The sequence below is a fragment of the Vipera berus genome, assembly GCF_964194415.1.
Source record: "Vipera berus genome assembly, chromosome: 1".
Taxonomy (NCBI): Eukaryota; Metazoa; Chordata; class Lepidosauria; order Squamata; family Viperidae; genus Vipera; species Vipera berus.
In genome coordinates this window covers 6,291,675-6,315,274 of record NC_138202.1, presented here as the reverse complement: position 1 = coordinate 6,315,274, position 23,600 = coordinate 6,291,675, and the positions used below count along the sequence as shown (strand labels likewise).

The window sequence follows — 23,600 nt, the reverse complement described above, 5'->3', positions numbered from 1 at the left end:
AAGCTCAGCGCCAATCGCCTTGGCACTGTATATATAAAACAGGCATCAAGCCCTTCGCTCCCTCAGACTGATGATGTTGCCTAGTTGGGTGGTGAAACGTTTTCCAGAAAACAACCAAAGACCTCACAGTTCAACCCGGAGCTACAAATATTTTTCTCTAGAGACAGCCAAATATTCCTTTCCAGTTTGGGAGGGAAGGCCGTTAAACGCAACCAAAGGCCGTATTTCTTGTGTGTGTGCGTGCTATGTGTAATGCATGTTAAAAGGGCAGAGCTTTGATCCTGCGGTTGGGTTACCATCTTTACTTCTTTTTTTTAATTTCTGGCATCTTCCCCACTGCCCCCCACCGCCCCCCAACTTGGGAGCTGGATTGCTGATTACTCCTTCTATAAATGAAAAGCTTTTTTTTCTGGTTTGAGGTTGAGTTGAATTACTTGATTTGCCCCACAGCGCCTGGTACAGAGTACGCGTTGATCGGGATACTGATAGCGTTTTTAATATTTACATTTTAAAAATATGTTTATGTTTATTGCACCATAATAATGCATTTATTACATTGTCACCTTGCAGAGGCGAGATGTGCAGCGCCGAGAACTGTGTGTCCTTAGAGCTGCCTCGAAGCTTAGTAATAATAATTAAAGTAAATAAGTTGATCCAATGAATGAACATGAGGGGAATTTTATGTTTTTCAATTTTTTTTTTCTTCATGCAAGCGCTTAAAAAAACTCCATCCCAACTTTTTTTCTTTTTCTCTCCCGCCCTCCCCACCCCCCCACCCCCACCCCCGTTGCCGAATGTTAATGTTTTGGTCTGTCCGTAAGGATCCAAGATCCTTGTGATTTATTGACATTTTGTAAACGAGACAAATTGATCCGATGGGATGTAGCTCCGGTGGGATGATATAGTTGTGTCGTTTAAAGATGGGAGGAGAATTGATGTCGGAATCGAAATTCAGTTCCCTGGAAATGAGATAGGGAAGCCAACAAGGCCACTTGCACACTGCAATCTCAGATAACCTGAACTCAATTTATTTCAGTGCCAAATTTTAATTCCTCGTAACCCTCGGCATGCCTGCTGAGGAAAGGCAAAACCGCTCCCAATTTGTCGCCTCAAAACGGGAGCAAGTTCAGCCTACCCTTACGTTTTGGGTTGATGTTTCTCCGCGTTTCTTCCGCTTCGCCTTTTGTCGTGGCGTGGGGAGCTAATGACAGAATTACAACCCCATATGTTGATTTTTGTTCAGATCAAATGTGACCAGTACTGGCCAGGTCGGGGCACGGAGACATACGGGATGATCCAAGTGACCTTGTTAGACACCATTGAGTTGGCCACGTTCTGCGTCCGCACCTTCTCTCTGCACAAGGTGAGAACAAGGCCTCTTTCTTCGGGTTAGGGTTAGTATGGAGGATGCGAGGATGGCTTTCTTTAAGGGTCTGAAAGACACGACTTCTTCAGAGCTGGGCTAACGGAGGGACCAGGAAGCCAGTAATTTAAAATACAAAGAAGAGGGCAAACCAATGGGCAAAACAACGGGCAGTCCTCGACTTACAACCAGTTCGTTTCTTGACCGTTCAAAGTTACCCATTCTCAATTGTGGATGTAAGGCGAGGATTACCTGTACACTGCTACAGCATCCAGGTGATCATTTATTGAAACGTCTCCGGAAAAGGAGAGGGAACACCACCACCCAAGGCATCTCTTCCAGGCGTTACTGTAGCGGGGGGGACAGGGGACAGGATATTGATTGATTGATTGATTGATTGATTGATTGTACAAATAACTCAAGGTGGCAAACATATCCAACACATCTTTGTCCGCCTATTTTCCCCAGAACAACAGCCCTGTGAGGTAGGTTGGGCTGAGCAAGAGAGAGAGAGAGAGAGAGAGAGACTGGCCCAAAGTCACCCAGCAGGCTTTTATGCCTAAGGCAGGACTAGAACTCACAATCTTCTGGTGATGGACACAAAGTCACCCAGCCGGCTTTTGTGCCTAAGGCAGGACTAGAACTCGCAATCTCCTGCTGATGGACCCAAAGTCACCCAGTCGGCTTTTATGACTAAGGCAGGACTAGAACTCACCATCTCCTGCTGATGGACCCAAAGTCACCCAGTTGGCTTTTGTGCCTAAGGCAGGACTAGAACTCACCATCACCTGGTGATGGACCCAAAGTCACCCAGCTGGCTTTTATGACTAAGGCAGGACTAGAACTCGCAATCTCCTGCTGATGGACCCAAAGTCACCCAGTCGGCTTTCGTGCCTTAAGGCAGGACTAGAACTCACCATCTCCTGGTGATGGACCCAAAGTCACCCAGCCGGCTTTCCTATCTAAGGCGGGACTAGAACTCACTGTCTCCTGGGGATTGGCCCAAGGTCACCGAGCTGGCTTTCATGCCTAAAGTGGGACTAGAACTCACCGTCTCCTGGTGATTGGCCCAAAGTCACCCAGCCGGCTTTTATGACTAAGGCGGGACTAGAACTCACCATCGCCTGGTGATGGACCCAAAGTCACCCAGCCGGCTTTTATGACTAAGGCGGGACTAGAACTCACAGCCTTCCTCTTTCTAGCCTGGTGCCTTCTGATCATAGAATCATGGAAGAGAAAGACTGAAAGTGCTCTACTTAGAGTCACGTCAGCTCCTTGCTCGCTACAGCACCCCTTTTCCAAAAGACAACCGGACCTTCTTGGTTTTCCTTTTTCCGTTTGAAAACATTTCTCTCCTCATCCCCAAATCCTTCCATTCCCCGCCAGCCAGTCAGAACCCGAAGAAGCTTCTTGGATGAGAAGTGAAACACGTCTTCAAAGGAAACACAAACCAACAAGAAAATCCAGTTGCCTTTTGGAAGAAAAAGCACCTTTGGACCAATCAGACGGGTCGTGCGACCGGCCCGTTTTATGACTGGCGTAACTAATGACCGTGATGGGAAGGCTCCCTTACGGTCGTGAGTTTGAGGACTGCCTGTACGTGATAGGAACACAAACCGATTAAGCCTGTGCTTTGCTCGTTGGATGTTGCCCAAGGGTACCTCTTGCCATCTTCCCTTCTGCTCTGCCTCCGCAGAACGGCTCCAGTGAGAAGCGTGAAGTCCGCCAGTTCCAGTTCACCGCCTGGCCGGATCACGGAGTCCCTGAATATCCCACCCCGTTCCTGGCTTTTCTGAGGAGAGTGAAAACATGCAACCCACCGGATGCTGGCCCCATCGTCGTGCACTGCAGGTACCCACCCCGTGTCAACCCTTTGGGGGCTCCAATTCATTGATTCAATTAGTCTGCCACCCATCTCGTTTCGAAGGGATCCAGAACAAGGTTTGTCTTGGGAAAGAAGGAAGGAACTGGCTTGGGGAATGGCTCTTTTTGATTCACCTGTAGAATAGAATAGAATAGAATAGAATAGAATAGAATAGAATAGAATAGAATAGAATAGAATAGAATAGAATAGAATAGAATAGAATAGAATAGAATAGAATAGAATAGAATAGAATAGAATAGAATAGAATAGAATAGAATAGAATAGAATAGAATAGAATAGAATAGAATAGAATAATAAAATAGGATAGGATAGGATAGGATAGGATAGGATACAGAAAGAATAGAATAGAATAGAATAGAATAGAATAGAATAGAATAGAATAGAATAGAATAGAATAGAATAGAATAGAATAGAATAGAATAGAATAGAATAGAATAGAATAGAATAGAATAGAATAGAATAGAATAGAATAGAATAGAATAGAATAGTTGGAAAGGGACCTTGGAGGTCTTCTAGTCCAACCCCCTGCTCAGGCAGGAAACCCTATACCGTTCAGACAAATGGCTGTCCAGTCTCTTCTTAAAAACGTCCGGTGTTGGAGCATTCACCGCTTCTGGAGGCAGGTAGTTCCACTGGTTAATTGTCCTCACTGTCGGGAAGTTTCTCCTTAGTTCTAGGTTGCTTCTCTCCTTGATTAGTTTCCATCCGTTGCTTCTTGTCCTGCCTTCGGGCAATTTGGAAAATAGCTTGACTCCCTCTTCTTTGGGGCAGCCCCTGAGATACTGGAAGACTGCTATCATGTCCCCCCTCGTCCTTCTCTTCATTAGACTGGACATACCCAATTCCAGCCACCGTTCTTTCTATGTTTTAGCCTCCAGTCCCCCGATCATCTTTGTTGCTCTTCTCTCTACTCTTTCTAGAGTCTCAACTTTTTTTTTTTTTACATCTTGGTGACCAAAACTGGATGCAGTATGTGCCATCCACTTGGATATTAGAAGACGGCTATCATGTCACCCCTGGTCCTTCTCTTCATTAAACTAGACACGCCCAATTCCAGCAACCGTTCCTCGTATGCTTCAGCCTCCAGTCCCCTGATCACCTTTGTTGCTCACAATATCTCCCAGTTGCAAATTCCATACATTTCTTACACATTGTGTAGTTTTGTCACAGAGCTGAGCAGGTACAAGGTGTGATGAGGGCCCTCTTTCTCAATTGTGCCAGTCTGTCCACCTGTAATCAGTTCAATGACGAAGGCAGCGTGCGGGGCAATATTTTATTCCGTGGCAGAAGCTGAATTTCCCCACTCAAAATGGGTTCCAAGTAGGCAGTTGCACTTAATTCTAATTTGCATGACGAACAATAGAGTTTGCACCGCGTGGATGAAACCCGTCGCGAGAGTCCATTTATCAAACCTCGACCATCAAACAGGATCCGGAGATGTTCATTTATAATTAAGGAGGACGTTCTTATAGCCGTGAGATTTGGATGAAAATGTCTGTGTGGCTATTAACCTTTTCCAAATGTAGCCATTCAGGACTGTTATCTGAGCTTCTTAATAGCGTTCTTTCCACATCTGACATCTGTGCTACGAGGATCAATCTGTTGTGCTTCTCTCGGCAAAGCGAGGCCGAAACCAATTAAATGAGCACAGAAGAATCCGGGAACTTCTGAGAAGGAATTTATCGCAGAAAAGCTACAAATCAAAGTACCCCTGGAATTGCTGTGCAGCAAACAAGAGTCCTATTTAAATCAAAGCTCTTTCCCCCCCCCCTCTTACCTGAATTGTGGGAAGAGGCTGGAGACCCCTCCTCTCGTTTTGGACATAAAACAGATCTAAACTCCGTCAGAACGAACTCTCGCTGAATTGCTATTCAGACCATTTTAAAAAAAATGAATTTACAGGGCATGGTGGAACTAGAATTAGATGGTGGAGGGATTTTTTTTAATTTATTTGAAAAGAAAAGAAACGGCTTCTGAAATATGGAGAAATTTGTGAATCTTCCAATGAACAAAGTACAGATAGTCTTCAATTTAACAACAACAACAACAACAACAACAAAATAATAATGATGATGATGATGATGATGATGATGATGTTGTTGGAAAGGAAACATTTATATAGGATAAACTCATTGATATATGTACATGGTATAAATGCATGTCAGAACCTACGTCTGTGTCCCTTCGCTTCATTTGGGACATTCGGGAAGGGACCTTGGAGGTCATCTAGTCCAACCCCCTGCTCAGGCAGGAAACCCTATGCCATTTAAGGCAAATGGTTGTCCAGTCTCCTCTTAAAAACTTCCAGTATTGGAGCATTCACCACTTCTGGAGGCAGGTTGTTCCACTGGTTAATTGTTCTCCCTGTCAGGAAGATTCTCCTTAGTTCCAGGTTGCTTCTCTCCTTGATTGGTTTTCATCCATTGCTTCTTGTCCTGCCTTCGGGTGCTTTGGAGAACAGCTTGACTCCCTCTTCTTTTGGGGCAGCCTCTGAGATATTGGAACGCTGCTATCATGTCCCCCCTCGTCCTTCTCTTCATTCAACTAGACATAACCACTTCCAGCAACCGTTCCTGGCACCAGAATTTCCGTTGTTAAGCAAGGCAGTTGTTAAAGAGCTTGGTTTGATGACCCTTTTGCCACAATTGTTGAGCGAAACACCACCCTTTTTTTTTTAAAGTAAATGACATGGCTATTAAGCAAATCCAGTTTGCCCCATCGACTTCGCTTGTCAGAAGCAGCCCGGGAAGGCCTCAAATGAACCCCGGGGTGCTGCAATCAAGCCCCTGAATTTTAATTAGGTAACTGTGGGGATGCTACAACGGCCCTAAGTGCGAGGACCTTTCTTCAGTGCCTTTGTAACTTCAGACAGTTTCTAAACAAGTCAAGGGCTGGCTGTAATTGACTTGCAGACTGGGAAACACCGATCAATGGTTAAATGCTCCTTCACACACACACACACACACACACACACACACACCGCACCACCCCTCTGCCTCTTCTCCCAGACAAATCGGATGTTCAGTGATCTGCGGTGGAGCATTCCTCCCAACGTTACAGAGGTCCCTTGGCAGCCAATCCCCCTTAAAATGTTATTTCTTCTTTTTAAATAAAAATGCCCACCTGTTCTCTCCTTTCCTCCGAACGGATTATTCAGGAGTCCGAATGCTTGGGCACCAAACAAGCTTATGGAGTGATAGCACCCACAAAGGGAGCAGCAGCATCCCCCGTTAACACAGCCTCTCCCTCCCCCCCCCCATCTGCACCTTATCCCGTTCAGGAAGCTTTTTTCCATACAGGTGAAACGCACCGGAACGCGCCCCGTGGCGCTCAGCAGTCAGTGTGCCACCCTCTCTTGCGCTCCCTCCCTGGCACACATGCACCCATCTCACTGACACGCCATCCAATTCCTTATGAAACATGAGCCCCGGAGCTGTTGGCTTGTTTGATTTCGCCCAGCGTACGCTCCGCCGATGGATGTCATGTAAGTCAAACAGATCGCCCGCTTGCCCCCGAGTCACTTCTGGTTTTTTAGACAGCAGGAGGTCACCAGATACAGCCATTGAACTGTCAAGCACAAGTCAACTCTAAAAAAGAAATGATTTTTCTCTTTAAGCACCGCACATAAACATCCCTGATAATGGGGCCAGACTGAGATGGAATAGGCCTGATTTATATGAGAATGGAATAGAATGGAACGGAACAGAATAGAACAGAATAGAATAGAATAGAATAGAATAGAATAGAATAGAATAGAATAGAATAGAATAGAATAGAATAGAATAGAATAGAATAGAATAGAATAGAATAGAATAGAATAGAATAGAATAGAATAGAATAGAATAATAGAATAGAATAGAATAGAATAGAACAGAATTAGAATTAGAATTAGAATAGAATTAGAATAGAATAAATATAGAATGAATAAATATAGAATAAATAAATAAATATAGAATAAATATAGAATAGAATAGAATAGAATTAGAATAGAATAAATATAGAATAGAATAGAATAGAATAGAATAGAATAGAATAGAATAGAATAGAATAGAATAGAATAGAATAGAATAGAATAGAATAGAATAGAATAGAATAGAATAGAAGGGACCTTGGAGGTCTTCTAGTCCACCCCCCTGCTCAAGCAGGAGAACCTATACCATCTCTGACAGGTGATTGTCCAGTCTCTTCTTAAAATCCTCCAGTGATGGAGCGCCCATAACTTCTGGGGGTAAGCTGTTCCACTAATTGATTGTCTTCACTGTTAGGAAGTTTCTCCTTAATTCCAGGTTGCTTCTCTCTTTGATCAGTTTCCAACCATTGTTTCTCGTCCTTCCCTCTGGTGCTTTGCAGAATAACGTGGCCCCCTCGTCTTTGTGGCAGCCCCTCAGATACTGAAAAACTGCTATCATGTCTCCCCTATTTCTTCTTTTCTTTAGACTAGCCAAACCCAAGTCCAGCAGCCGTTCTTCGTACGTTTTAGCCTCCAGGCCTCTTTGATCGTCTTAGTTGCTCTTGTCTGAATTTTTACCAGACTCCCAACATCTTTTTTGTGATATGGTGGCCAACATGGGCCGCAGTATTCCAGGTGTGGCCTTACTCGGGCTTTATACCTTGTAAGCCGCCCTGAGTCTTCGGAGAAGGGCGGGATATAAATGGAATTAAAATAAAAATTAAAAAAAATAAAGCGGTATGAATGCTTCATGTGATCTTGATTCTATGCCTCTGTTTATACAACCCAGTATTGCATTAGCTTTTTATGTAGCTAAACCTCAATTTAAAAATACTCATTTAGTGACAGTTCAAAGTTACAACAGCAGTGGAAAAAGTGACTTAGCACCGTTTTTCACACGACCATTGCAGCATCCCCATGGGTCACTTGATCAAAATTCACACACTTGGCAACTAACTCATATTTATGACGGTCGCATTATTACATTTATCAATAATTTTTTAGCTTATACATCTCTTAATTACATCCAGTCTTCATAAACAATCCATCTCCTGTTGTTAATTTTTACCCAGTTTTTACTTTCTCATCGGTATTCCAATTTAACCTTTGATATTTATAATTTTCAGGCTTTGGGTAACCAAGATTTCCCTTGTTTCAATTCATAACGAAATATAATATCCAAAATACACATTTTATCTATTTGAATGTAATCTTGTTCTATTTCTTAAAAGTTGTCTATTTCCCATCATATTAAATCATCTACTGAATAATACCATGGAAATTTTGAGCTCAACTGGGTTCATAAGTCAAGGATTGCCTGTATTTCTACCGATGACCTTGATCAGGGGTAGGCAAGCTTGGCTCTTTTATGACTCGTGGACTTCAACTCCCAGAATTCCTGCGCCGGCCATGCCGAGGGGAAAGGGAGAGGTTTCCAAGCTGGGCCATGCTGGCTGAGGAATTCTGGGAGTTGAAGTCCACAAGTCGGGTTTGGGGTATTTTAATTGTAATTTTAATTAACTTTTACTGTAATTGGGCTATTCTATTTAATTTTTATCTTAACTTGTGTATATTGTATTTTATTGCATTTTATTGCCCTGTACACCGCCCTGAGTCCTTCGGGAGAAGGGCGGTATAGAAATTAAATTAAATAAATAAATGAAGGGGCCAAAAGTTTCCCCATGCTGGCTCAGGACTTCTGGGAGTTGAAGTCCACAAGTCATAAAAGAGCCAAGGTTGCCTACCTCTGACCTTGATCCATCTACTATCACTTTAGTCGGCAGGCACAAAAGAAGGACCATATGATACCCCTTGAGATCATAAAGGGACTGGAGGTTAAAACATATAAGGAACGGTTGCTGGAACTGGGTATGTCTAGTCTGATTAAGAGAAGGACGAGGGGGGACATGATAGCTGTGTTCCAATATCTCAGGGGCTGCCCCAAAGAAGAGGCAGTCAAGCTATTCTCCAAAGCGCCTGAAAGCAGGATGAGAAGCAACGGATGGAAACTAACCAAGGAGAGAAGCAACCTAGAACTAAGGAGAAACTTCCTGACAGTGAGAACAGTTAACCAGTGGAAAAACCTGCCTCCAGAAGTGGTGAATGCTCCAACACTGGAAGTTTTTAAGAAGAGACTGGACAGCCATTTGCCTGAAATGATATAGGGTTTCCTGCCTGAGCAGGGGGTTGGACTACAGGACCTCCAAGGTCCCTTTCCAACTTTATTATTGTTGTTGTTGTCGTCGTCGTCGTTGTTATCGTTATTGATATAATAACAATAATAATAATAATAATAATAATAATAATAATAATAATAATAATAATAATAATAATAATAATAGAAAAACCAACTGCGCTACTCGGAACATCTTACATTTTAAGAAGCTACCTGGTTGTTACCTAGGATGCTGGCAGCAACCCGTGTCAACCATTAGCGCAGGTCAATTTGAGTGCTCAGTTGACTGAGTTTCATGTTTAATAAATAAACCAACCATCAGGAGTTCTGAAGGAGAAGGCTAGAAATTACACAGCCACCCTTCAGACGAAGGATTTCTTTAATCCCTAATTTTTCCTCTACCCCGCCCCTATTTTTATCCTTCCAGTGCTGGGGTGGGTAGGACCGGCTGCTTCATTGTCATCGATGCCATGCTGGAGAGGATAAAGCACGAGAAGACGGTGGACATTTACGGGCACGTCACCCTCATGAGGTCCCAGCGAAATTACATGGTACAGACAGAAGACCAGTACAGCTTCATTCACGACTCTTTGCTAGAAGCTGTCGCTTGTGGGAACACGGAGGTCCCCGCTCGGAACCTCTACACCTACATCCAGAGGTTGGCGCAGATAGAAGTGGGAGAACACGTCACAGGCATGGAGCTGGAATTCAAGGTGAGCAGAGGTTACACGGGTGTGCAGCTCGGGCCGGTTGCCCCTGCCCTGGGAGGCTGCCCAGTTAGCTTGCACAAAGTTGCAATCTGCACACCTAGCCCTTGACTTACAACCGTTCGTTCAGTGAAGTTAACAACAGCGTAGGAAAAAAATAACGTCGGGCCATTTTTCACACGTGTGACCGTTGTAACAGGCCCACGGTTACAGGATCGAAATTTGGATGTTTCGCCGTATTTATCACGGTCGCCGTGTGCCGGGGTCCTGTGAACCCCCTCTTGCAACCTTCTGACAAGCAAAGTCAAGGGGGAAGGCAGACTCTCTTAATAGGTGTGTTATTAGCTTAACAGCAGAAGTAGTTCACTTAAGAACTGTGGAAAGAAAGGTTGTAAAAGTGGGTAAAATTCACTCAACAGCTGTCTTGCTTAGCAAATGAAACTTTAGGCTCCGTCGTAAGCCGAGGAATAGAATGGAATGGAATGGAATAAATATGGAATGGAATGGAATGGAATGGAATAGAATAGGATAGGATAGGATAGGATAGGATAGGATAGGATAGGATAGGATAGGATAGGATAGGATAGGATAGGATAGGATAGGATAGAATAATAGAAAAGAATAGAATAGAATAGAATTAGAATAGAATTAGAATAGAATTAGAATAGAATTAGAATTAGAATAGAATAAATATAGAATGGAATAGACTAGAATAGACTAGACTAGAATAGAATTAATAGAATAGAATAGACTAGACTAGAATAGAATAGACTAGACTAGACTAGAATAGAATAGAATAGAATAGAATAGAATAGAATAGAATAGAATAGAATAGAATAGAATAGAATAGAATAGAATAGATATAGAATGGAATAGAATAGAATAGAATAGAATAGAATAGAATAGAATAGAATAGAATAGAATTAGAATAGAATTAGAATTAGAATTAGAATAGAATAAATATAGAATGGAATAGACTAGAATAGACTAGAATAGAATAGAATTAATAGACTAGAATAGACTAGAATAGAATAGAATAGAATAGAATAGAATTAGAATAGAATAAATATAGAATAGAATAGAATAGAATAGAATAGAATAGAATAGAATAGAATAGAATAGAATTAGAATTAGAATTAGAATTAGAATTAGAATAGAATAAATATAGAATGGAATAGACTAGAATAGACTAGAATAGAATAGAATTAATAGAATAGAATAGAATAGAATAGAATAGAATAGAATAGAATAGAATAGAATAGAATAGAATAGAATAGAATAGAATAGAATAGAATAGAATAGAATAGAATACAGAATACAGAATACAGAATACAGAATACAGAATACAGAATACAGAGAACGGAATGGAATGGAATGAAACAGAGCAGAATAGAATTGGAAGGGGCCTTGGAGGTCTTCTAGTCCAGCCCCTTGCTCAAGCACTGGAGAGGTAGTAAGATATCCAGCTGGGAGTGTTGCGTTGCACAATTTTCCATTGGGGCGGGCTGGCATAGACAATATACAGTTAACGCAGCGTTTCTCCACCCATGTGACTTCCAGGCACGTAAATTTGAACTTCAAAAATATTCAGCAGTAGCCATGTGGGTTGGCGAATTCTAGGAGTAGAAATACACAGGTTTGAGAGTGCCCAGAATCAATGCCCAGAATCCAGCTGGTCAATTTTGATCATGATCTACATAACAGTGTCCCACATGCGAAAGGTCCAAGGACACACCTTTGTAGAGCAACGTTCAACTTGAAGAATTCTAAGCAGAGGCCATGTTGAATTCTTTGGAATGGAAGTCTGCGTGTCTGTAAGGAAAATGAGTCTTAATTCCGGCAGCCTTCAACAGTGGCCGCCCTCGCTGGAGAATTCTAGGAGAAGAAGCCCACTTAGGTCACCTCTCATCCACCTGTGCTCCTTTCTCTCTGCCAGAGACTCGCCAATTCCAAAGCTCACACCTCCAGGTTCATCAGTGCCAACCTGCCCTGTAACAAATTCAAAAACCGCCTTGTCAACATCATGCCGTACGAGACCACACGGGTTTGCCTTCAGCCTATCCGCGGAGTCGAGGGCTCCGACTACATCAATGCCAGCTTCATTGATGGATACAGGTAAAGACCCCGGGAGGAGGTGGGACGGATGCTTGTTCCTTTGTCTCTTCCTGTTCCCTATTCCGGCCGCCAATCATCCTTGGTCCTCAATATATATATGTCTGCTATGATATTATACCAGGGGTCTTCAAACGTGGCCCTTTTATGATTGGTGGACTACAACTCCCAGAATTCCTCAGCCAGGCACGCATGCCTGGCTGAGGAATTCTGGGAGTTGAAGTCCACCAGTCATAAAAGGGCCACGTTTGAAGACCCCTGTATTATACATTAGAGGTGCGCGCGTGTGTGACTTCTGTAGAACTTTTCTACAGAATGCACTGGCCCATTTCTTGGTCCCCAAGAGTTTCTGGCTCCTATTCTGTTAAGGAGCTGCCCCTAGAACAGCGGTGGTGAACCTATGGCACGTGTGCCAGAGTGGGGCACTCGGAGTCCTCTCTGTAGGCACACGCGCCTCGCTCTTTGGCTAAGTTTTCGCCGGAAAAAGTCATTTCTCAAGTCCCTTGCTAGCCCAAACAAGCCTCCGGAGCGAGCGTGCTGTTTTCAGCTTTGAATTCTATCAAATCTGACACCAGAAACAGATGACCTGCGTGCGGCATGTGTTGCTCTCAAACTTACAAAGTATAAGCCAAGGTTAGACAAATTATCAGCGTGCATACAACATACAGGGATGCGGTGGCTCAGTGGGTTAGGATGCTGAGCTTGTCGATCAGAAGGTCGGCAGTTTGGCGGGTCGAATCCCGAGTGCCGCGTAACAGAGTGAGTGCCTGTTACTCATCCCAGCTTCTGCCAACCTAGCAGTTCGAAAGCACGTAAAAATGCAGGTAGAAAAATAGGGACCACTCCGGTGGGAAGGTAACAGCGTTCCGTGCACCTTTGGCGTCTAGTCATGCCGGCCACATGACCACGGAGAAGTCCTCAGACAAGCGCTGGCTCTTTGGCTTCGAAACGGAGATGAGCACCGGCCCCTAGAGTCGGAAACGACTAGCGCGCATGTGCGGGGGAACCTTTACCTTTATACAACCGCAAAAATCACATTAATTGTACAAAAGCATGCCAAAGGCAAACTTTTACCTTTCAGTAAAAAGTTGTTTGAATTGAAAGCTTTGTTATTGTGTTTTTCTTTTAAGACAAAAGATGTTAATGTAGGAGTTGTTTTTTTTTCTAAACTAAAACCTTAGCATTCAGATTAAATTGCCGTGTTGGCACTTTGCGATAAAGAAGTGGGTTTGGGGTTGCAGTTTGGGCACTCGGTCTCTAAAAGGTTCGCCATCACTGCCCTAGAATCAGCCTTCATCTCCTATTAGCAGCGAGCCCCATCTTCTCTGAACTGCAGAAATCTAGGTGACCACGAGTGACAGCATAGCTGGCTCAGGAATTCTGGGAGTTGAAGTCCATAGGTCCTCGAGTCGTCATAATTGCCCACTCCTGTTCTGGATTGTCATGGGACACACCTTCATTTGCACTGAAAGGCCACCTTGCCTCCTTAGCTTGCTTTCCATGCAGAGTTTGGTTTCCTTGCTTCTTCCTGCAGGCAGCAGAAGGCTTACATCGCCACCCAGGGACCCTTGGCTGAGACCACAGAGGACTTCTGGCGCATGCTTTGGGAGAACAACTCAACCATTGTGGTGATGTTGACCAAGCTGCGAGAAATGGGCCGGGTAAGTGGGACATCCTGGTTTGTTGGGACTTCATCGCAAATCCCAAAATAAGGGCTGAACACCCCTTGAATGGCAGGCTTTGATTTCCCAGCTGCCCTTTCTCCCAAGGAACGGATAGTATTGTACACAGAGAAGTCAAGTCTCTCATCTTGATGTGTCTAAAAAAGGGTTGTGGCCATCCTCTTGATTTTTTGGGGTGGGTGGGGGGGACCCTTCCTTGCAGAAGCTCCTGGCTGTCTGTGGCTATTTGCATGTAACCCCATGTACAGCTAGGAATGCACATTAGAAATCACTCAATCTATGAGTTAGAGAGAAAGGAATGTGATGTGTAACTCTGAATAGATATTAGCACTGAGCGATTAATTAACATATTGTTTATGATAATTCACTATTACTTGTTGCTTTCTTTCTTCTTTTTTAAACACATGAACCCAGAAATTACGCTGTTTGCTAAATATTGAGAATGTTATTTGAAAAAATACTAACCCCAACCCTAATCCTAACCCCGACTCCACCTTATTCCTACTCCTATAAAAACTCCTATAAAAACTATAGATAGATAGATAGATAGATAGATAGATAGATAGATAGATAGATAGATAGATAGATAGATAGACAGACAGACAGACAGACAGACAGACAGACAGACAGACAGACAGACAGACAGATGATAGATAGATAGATAGATAGATAGATAGATAGATAGATAGATAGATAGATAGATAGATAGATAGACAGACAGACAGACAGACAGACAGACAGGCAGACAGACACAGACAGATGGATATAAATAGATAGATAGATAGATAGATAGATAGATAGATAGATAGATAGATAGATAGATAGATAGATAGATAGATAGATAGATAGATATGGATGGATAGATGGATAGATAGATAGATAGATGATAGATAGATAGATAGATAGATAGATAGATAGATAGATAGATAGATAGATAGATAGATAGATAGATAGATAGATAGATAGATAGATAGATAGATAGATATGGATGGATAGATATGGATGGATAGATAGATAGATAGATAGATAGATAGATAGATAGATAGATAGATAGATAGATAGATAGATAGATAGATAGATAGATAGATATGGATGGATAGATAGATAGATAGATAGATAGATATAGAAATAGAGATAGACAGATGATAGATAGATATAGATAGATAGATAGATAGATAGATAGATAGATAGATAGATAGATAGATATAGATAGATAGATAGATAGATAGATAGATAGATAGATAGATAGATAGATAGATAGATAGATATGGATGGATGGATGGATAGATAGATAGATAGATAGACAGACAGACAGACAGACAGACAGACAGACAGACAGACAGACAGATAGAATCCCTCAATTTAAATCCTGGATCCCAAGACACCCAAGCTTGGGCTATTAGGAAGACAGCAAGGGAATCAGCTGCGTGTCACGTGTGCAGCATGTTCACCACGGTATTAAGGAATAGCTGAAAAAGCACCCACCTTGGTGTTTGCGATTAGCAATAGCACTTAGACTTCTGTAATCAGCCCATAGCACTTTACAGCCCTCTCTGGGCAGTCTACAATGTCAGCATTATTTGCATATTGTCCCCAACAATATGGGTTCTCGGAAGAATGGAAAGCTGAGTCAAACTTGAGCCCGTCAAGGTGGAACTCCAGACTGTGGGCAGTCTGCAGTGCTGCATTTTAACCACTGCCCCACCAGGGCTTATTGGTGCCCTCTGCCCGCGTGGGTGAGGGGGCTATACAGAGGAGCTAAATAATAATAATGGTGATATTAAAACAATCCCAACTCATTTGCTGCCAGGGAGTAATATGATAGTAACTGGTTTTCTGAGAATTCTAATTTTAGCGCTCAAATTATTTCCAAAGGGGATGCACGTCCAGGCAGGATACGGGGCTGGCTTTGAACTAGGCAGGCCGCTCAAGGGAATTTGTTTATTTTTTAAAGAAAATTTTTATTGATTTTCTAGTTTTACACTTAAATATTTGAAAAGCAACGTGGCGGCTGGGTTGGTCAATAATTCAATAACATACAAATATCTTTAGTACAGACCTCAAAACTATGACATGAAACGTTTCCTCTCTTTTCCCCCTTCGTATTTGCCGTCTTCTATTTAAATCAATACAATTCTTATTCTATCAAATAAATAAATAAACAACTTTCTTACACGTATCAATAATTTTTAGTTTATACGTATCCTAGTCGTTTTAACATTCAATCTTTTTAGACAATCGGTGTCCTGGTTAGTTTTTTTCCTCCATTTTTTTAAATTTTTTTTTTAACCATTAATATTTAAATTTAACGTTCGGTATTGATCGCTTCCAAAGGAATTTTGTTGCATGAAATATCTCAGTGCAAGGCTGATGCAGCAGGATATGGCTTGTTTTTGTTTTGTTGTTGTTGTTCTGTTCTGTTCTGTTTTTTGGTCAATAGCAAGTGAGTGTCTCCTTCTTGTTGGTCCACAGGAAAAGTGCCATCAGTACTGGCCAGCCGAGAGGTCTGCACGGTATCAGTATTTTGTGGTCGACCCCATGGCTGAATATAACATGCCTCAGTACATCCTCCGGGAATTCAAGGTGACTGATGCCAGGGTAAGTCAATGCCAAATCCCCGTGCCGTCCCAGCTTTCCAGGATCAGGTATTGCTCAAAGGTCGGGGAAGGAATTGGTCCAGAATACGGATCGTTGGAAGGGGACCAGGTTGGGGCCTAGATCAGGCTGAGTTGCGGGACTCCGGTGTGCTCCACCGGTGTTGTGGATCACCTGGGCTGTGGAGCTGTCTGGCCCGCCGTTATTCTCAGTGAGATTCCCTGGGGGGAAAAGATCTCTCGGGGATTTTTAGATTGGCATCCTCCGTGTGGCGCCCCCCCCCCGCAAGCCAGATAATGTGACGGCCTCGGCTTTTTTTAAAATTTTTACATACTTAGTAAATACTAGCCATTCCTAGAACAACAAACCACGGGGAGTCCCTGATTTAAAACCATTTGTTTAGTGACTGTTTGAAGTTACAGCGGCACAGGGAAAAAGTGACTTTTGACCGTTCTTCACACTTACTGTTCCATCCCAGCCTAGGTGAGTCCTTGTTCTGCTCACAAGGAGAAACCCCTCTTCCAATCAAGCAGGCAGGAAGCACAAGAAAAAACAACCCCTTTTATTATTCACAGACCTGAGTCAATGTCCAAGGCAAACAAACAGTCCACAGAAACTCACGAACGGTTGCCTTCGGCAACCAGCATCTCCCACACCTTCCCTTTCATAATTCAGCCCAGGCGTGGCTTCCTAATGCCTTCTCCTTTGCCTTTGGAGCCGCCCCATTGCATCCCTCTGTCCTACTCGCTTCTCTTGCCGGCACTTTCGTGCATCTTGGATATTTCCCAGCTGTGCTTCATCACTATCCAACTCAGGCTCCCAGCACAGCTGTGTCTCAGCCTGAGCGCGAGTAGAGGGGCCGAGTTCCTCGTCCGACTGTAAGTCTCGGAGCTCCTCAGAGCCTTCCTCTGACTCTGATGTCACTCCAGGCCCCTCCTCCTCCTCCTCCTCTGATTCCTCAGACTCAGCTGCCGGATCCACTGGCCGGCGAGGAATCAGAACACTTACAATGTTTGCAGCGTCCCCAGGGTCACGTGATCAAAATTCGAACACTTGGCAACTGCTTCACGTTTATGACAATTTGCAGTGTCCCGAGGTCACGTGATGCCGTTTTGTGACCTTCTGACAAGCAGAGTCCACAGGGGAAGCCAGAGTCACTTCACAACCATGTTGCTCACTTAGCGACTGCAGTGATTCACTAAACAACTGTGGCAAGACAGGTTGTAAAATGGGGCAAAGCTCGCTTAACAACTGTCTTGCTTAGCAACAGAAATTCCAGGCTGAATTGTGGTTGGAAGTCTTAATCTAATCAGCCAATCCCAAAGTCAAAATTTCATATATATTTTTCCGTCTCAAACACAAAGGCCAGACGCAGTTTCCAGGCAGGACTTGCCTTATAAAGCCTGAAATGCTGCACAGCTCAAGTAATGTATCGCCTGATCTTCTGAGCAGTGGATGATGGTCAAAGCAGTTTACAAATGCTAAGAGCACCATCTGCCTATGTGTTGCACCAAAGATCTGAAAATAGCTCAGGCATTATCCTCGCCCCACCGCACAATTAAAGTTAGGGGTTCTGCTTTCATATACATCTCCCCGGGTAACTGTCCAAAGTGGAACAAAACAGAATAACAAGAGTTGGAAGGGACCTTGGAGGTCATCTAGTCCAACCCCCTACTCAGGCAATAGACCCTGTACCATTTCAGACAAATGACTGTCCACTTAAAGACTTCCAGTGTTGGAGCATTCACAGCTTCTGGAGGCAGGTTTTTCCACTGGTTAATTGTCCTCACTGTCAGGAAATTTCTCCTTAATTCCAGGTTGCTTCTCTCCTTGGTTAGTTTCCATCCGTTGCTTCTTGCCCGGCCTTCGGGCGCTTTGGAGAATAGCTTGACTCCCTCTTCTTTGGGGCAGCCCCTGAGATACTGGAAGATGGCTATCATGTCACCCCTCTTTCTTCTTTTTCATTAAACTAGACATACCCAATTCCAGCAACCGTTCAATAAATTCCTTTTTTTTATTATATTATATCATGATTGTCCAAACCCCCTGATCTCCGATCCGTGACTTTTGTTTCAACTTGACAATTCTACAGAGAGAAAATTTAGAACGAGCAAAAAAGATGAAAGGCGTTTTCTAGTTCACCTCTTGCCCCTGGCTTTCCTCTCTCTTCAAAATTACACCACTGCAATGCATAACACCACCCCACACACACCCCACACCCACACACACACACCTGTTCCTGAAGTCCCTTTTATTCCATCTGGATGAATTCTGGTATGAAATCCTCAACACACACACACACACACACACACACACCCCGCTGTGCTTTCTCTCAGCAGATTGTTCCTCTTTGGGCGGTTTTCATTCGTTTGCATTTATTTCCCAGGTTTTTTCCTGCTTCTGAAGGACGTAAAAACCCACCTCTGCCTTTTCTTTCTCTTTTTTTTTCCCCCTCCCTCCTTGGGTGAGAGACAGTGAGCCGTGTCACCCTGAATATTGCTCAATTTTTAAAAAATCCTTACCTTCGTCTCCTGCTCCTGAAAGAAGCGCAGGAAAGTCTTTACCTGAGCCATCAGCGTGACTCGGCCCATAAATTCACTTTCTCTCACCTGAGTATCAGCCTCGCCCCAGACGTGAGAGGTAGACCTACGTTGAGTGAGAAGGTCTTGTCCAGGTCACTGCTCAGTTGGCAGCTAAGGAAGGATTGAAACTGGATCTTTTGTCCTTTGCCAGATCCTCAAACTGAGACCTTCGTTCCTTCGTTAACAAATCCTCACGCGTTTTATTTTTATTTTATTTTATTTTTTTTCTGGAATTTCTCAGCCTGCCTCTCCTCCTTCAGCTGCATCTCTTGCTTTGGATGCTTTTGCTTTGTTCTGCAGTTTTTTTTTTTAATGCACCTAAAAAGGGGGGCAGTGCTGGATGTGGGTAAAGAGTTTTTTGACACACATACACACACACACACCCTGGAATTCTTAACCTATTTGTTTATGTAAAGCATTGATAACGACCAGCTAAGCTAAATCAAGTGATTCTGGGCAGCTTACAAGTGGAAACAAGCCAAGGTTAAAGCAACAGCCAATATTATCAATAATGGCTCAGCTGCCTCACTTTGCTTATCCTGAGTCCAACACCGGGGGAATAAACCATTTTTTTTAAAGCAGGGGTCTTCAAACGTGGCCCTTTTATGACTTGTGGACTTCAACTCCCGGAGTTGAAGTCCACAAGTCATAAAAGGGCCACGTTTGAAGACCCCTGTATTACAGCTTTTCTAAAGACCAGCAGAATCAGAGGAATGTTTTGTGGATGTGGAGCCATGAACATTCCTCGGGTGAGGGATGAGATTAAAACACACACACACACACACACACACACACACACACACACACACACACACACACACAATACACCAAAATAAACTTTATTTGTACTAGAGAAGCAAAAAACCAAATGATCTGCAGATATTTCTAATACAGGTAGTCCTCGGCTTATGAGCACAGTTGGGATCAGAATTTCTGTTGCTAAGTAAGAGTTGCTAAGCGAGTCGCGCCTCAGTTTTACAACCCAGGTTAAGTGAGCAGATATAAGGAACGGTTGCTGGAATTGGGTATGTCTAGTTTAATGAGAAGGACAAGAGGGGACATGATAGCAATATCTCAGGGGCTGCCCCAAAGAAGAGGCAGTCAAGCTATTCTCCAAAGCGCCCGAAGGCAGGAAAAGAATCAACGGATGGACACTAACCAAGGAGAGAAGCAACCTAGAACTAAGGAGAAATTTCCTGATAGTGAGAACAATTAAATCAGTGGAACAACCTGCCTCCAGAAGTTGTGAATGCTCCAACACTGGAAGTTTTTAAGAAGAGACTAGACACCCATATGTCTGAAATAGTATAGGTTTCCTGCCTGAGCAGGGGGTTGGACTAGATGACCTCCAAGGTCCCTTCCAACTTTATTGTTATTATAGATGTTAAGGGAAACACATGGTTATTAAATGAATCCAGCTTCCTCCATTGAGTTTTTCTGTCTGAAGCTGACTGGGAAGGTCATGAGTGAGCCATCCCGTGACCTTGGGATGCTGCAACTGTCATGAACATATGGCTAGCCGAGCGTCGTAAGTGCGAGGACCAGGAGTAAAGTCACTTTTTCCTGTGCCCTTGTTGTTATGTATCCAGTTGCAGGCATCTGCATAGCAACAGCCACTAGGGGGCATTGGCCTGGACGGTTTTGGTGGGAAACCTAGTTTCGGCGGGAAACCTAGGGCCAACCCCATTGGCTGGCTGCCTCCCTGGCCAGGTATATAAGGAGGCCAGGTAGCCCTTGTTCCTCAGTACGCATCCCCCACAATAAAGAGCTGAACACGTACTCCGGCTGGCGTCTCTTCCTTGCGTCGGACCCACTACATTACACTTGTAGCTTGGAACAGTTGCTAAATGAATGGCTGCAGGTCGAGGACTACCTGCGTTCCTTCAGGTTTGAAAATTTACTGACTTCCCGAGATACTTCGTTCTCTTGCACCGGTTCTGTTTTTACATCTTCAACTCTGCCTTTTTTTTTTCATTTTTCTTTTCCCCAGGACGGGCAATCAAGAACCGTGCGTCAGTTCCAGTTCACCGACTGGCCGGAGCAAGGCGTGCCAAAATCCGGTGAAGGCTTTATCGATTTCATTGGGCAGGTGCACAAAACGAAGGAGCAGTTTGGGCAAGATGGGCCAATTTCGGTCCACTGCAGGTATATATACAGCCAAAGCACCTCTTTCTTTCCCCAAACACCAAAGATTTCCTTACCTTGCTGTGGGAGGCAGAAATATAGCCCCCTCCTCATATAACAAGATGACTGTCATGGTTCCAACATATGAAACTCCTCAAAGAACTTCAAGGCGTTGTTTACCTTAAAGAACCTTTATTTCAGTAGCATAGCTTTGGCAAGTACATGGTGGAAGCCAAAATCTGAACTCTCCTCCCCTTAGCACATAGTATCAAGCACCATTCCCTCCTCTAATTAGCAGTCATAAATCACCTTCTTCAATTAGTTTGAATTGCAGGTTTCCCCCTCCTGTTCTCCAACACCCCCCCCCCCCCCCGTCTCTTATCATCTCTTATTTCCAAAGCCCCTGAGTTCATACACTTTTACAATATTGTTATGTCTAACTTAACTCCCATGACGTTCCTCCTCCTCCCCTGGTGTCGTCTAATTCTAAGACTAAAGCATAGGAAAGAAAAAGGCTGCATCTCCATATGTGGTCAAAGCAAGAACATCCGATGTTAGCAGCAGCGTTGACAATGAGGCTGGAACGAACCTGAGACAGGCCCCACCATCGGTGGTGATTTAAAGCTCTGGCTTGAACTTTGCACTGTTTCACAATACGGAGGTATTATTATTTGTAATCCGCTGAGCTTTGTGCAATATGACATTGCAAAGTAGGTGGTTCTGTGTAGATTTGGAACACGAGTATTGTAACCGTGGGAAAAGAGGAAATGGAAAGTAGCAGATGGATAGAGGTTTCAGATCTACACGGGTGTACGTGGAAGCTGCCGCTCAGCACAAAAGAACGAGGAATGGATTTTGCAAGATAACGACTATCTCTGGGCAATCGTTAGAAGAAAGGTATAAAAATGTTAGTTTAAGTCCAGCTTCGGGGCCATTGGCCTATAGCTGTCCTTTTGGAAACTGCTATACCACATGGTCCTCATTGCAATGGGATGATAATAATGATGATGATGATGATGGAAGGGACCTTGGAGGTCATCTAGTCCAACCGCCTGCTCAAGCAGGAAACCCTATACCATTTCAGACAAATGGCTGTCCAGTCTCTTCTTAAAAACTTCCAGAGTTGGAGCTTCTAGAGGCACCTTGTTCCACTGGTTAATTGTTCTAACTGTTGGGAAGTTTCTCCTTAGTTCTACGTTGCTTCTCTCCTTGGTTAGTTTCCATCTGTTGCTTCTTCTCCTGTCTTCAGGTTCTTTGGAGAATAGCTTGACTCCGTCTTCTTGTTACTGGGCCGTAGCATGTCAGCCACTGGGCCGCACAAACAAGCAAAGCCCCATCCACGGGATGCAGGCACCAGACAAAACCACGCACTCTGCAGTCCGTGGAAAAACCTCTCCACGGAACCAGTCCCTGGTGCCCAAAAGTTCGGGGACCTCTGTGCTAAAGGAAAATAAATCAGCCTTTTTGGGACTTTCTGGCTGTTTATACCAGTCTGCCTGAGCCCAAAATTTCCATTGCTAAGCAAACATTAAACGAGTTTTTCCCCCTTAGACGATCTTTCTTACCACACTTGTTAAACGAACTGCTGCAATTGTTCAACTAGCGACACGGTTGTTTAAATGAATCTGGTTTCCCTTTGGACTTTGCTTATCAGAAGCTCCCAAAACGGGATCCCGTCAACCCAGGACGCTGGAACCGTCATAAATACGAGTCAGTTGCCCAGCGTCCCAGTTCTGATTACATGACCATGGGGATGGTGCAACGGTGGTTAAGTGTGGGGAAAAATGGCCGCAAGTCACTCTTTTCCGTGGCGTTGTGACTTTGAACAGCCACTAAAATGCAGGGTTGTAAGTCAAGGACTGCGTTTGAGAATTAAAAAATTTTTTTTACATTGGTGGTCCGGCTAACTTTAAATGAAGGAAAGGAAGAGAAAAACCACTCTCTGATTGATGGTTTAGATCAGGGGTCTTCAAACGTGGCCCTTTCTATGACTTGTGGACTTCAGCTCCCAGAATTCCTCAGCCAGGCGTGCACAAGTCCACAAGTCATAAAAGGGCCAAGTTTGAAGACCCCTGGTTTAGATTAAAAGCTGATCTGTCCTTGGCAATCAGAAGGGGAAGAGGGTCATAAAATTCAAGATGTCGGCTGCAATGGGGTGAGCAAAACAGCTTTTGGACCACAGGGTCCCAGCTCCTATCTTGCCATCTGGTTCCTACAGATGGCTCTGGATAGCTCCCATCCCTGGCAGGATTTGTCCTTCAGCCCCCGGACTCAAGCTGAAAAACTGGGCCATTCCCATTGCCGAGACGCCGAACCGTCTTGGAAAAAGGAGCATCTAATGGCGGCGAATTTTTATTTTGCACCACAGGCGTCGCTGACCTCTTTACCGCTCTCCGTGCCGGGCAGATCGTTAGTCCCCGAGCGT

The 23,600-nt window shown here is 43.8% G+C and overlaps 1 protein-coding gene across 1 annotated transcript in view; it reads left to right on the top strand.

Annotated features, from left to right (window-relative positions):
• The window catches only part of PTPRS (protein tyrosine phosphatase receptor type S), a 179,950-nt gene that overhangs the window by 148,713 nt on the left and 7,637 nt on the right, over positions 1–23,600 (top strand). The window contains exons 22-28 of the mRNA XM_081321595.1: positions 1,244–1,363; positions 3,060–3,214; positions 9,801–10,086; positions 12,017–12,195; positions 13,727–13,853; positions 16,347–16,472; positions 21,042–21,196. Coding sequence (XP_081177721.1) covers positions 1,244–1,363; positions 3,060–3,214; positions 9,801–10,086; positions 12,017–12,195; positions 13,727–13,853; positions 16,347–16,472; positions 21,042–21,196 — 1,148 coding nt within the window. The remainder of the gene's footprint in view (positions 1–1,243; positions 1,364–3,059; positions 3,215–9,800; positions 10,087–12,016; positions 12,196–13,726; positions 13,854–16,346; positions 16,473–21,041; positions 21,197–23,600) is intronic.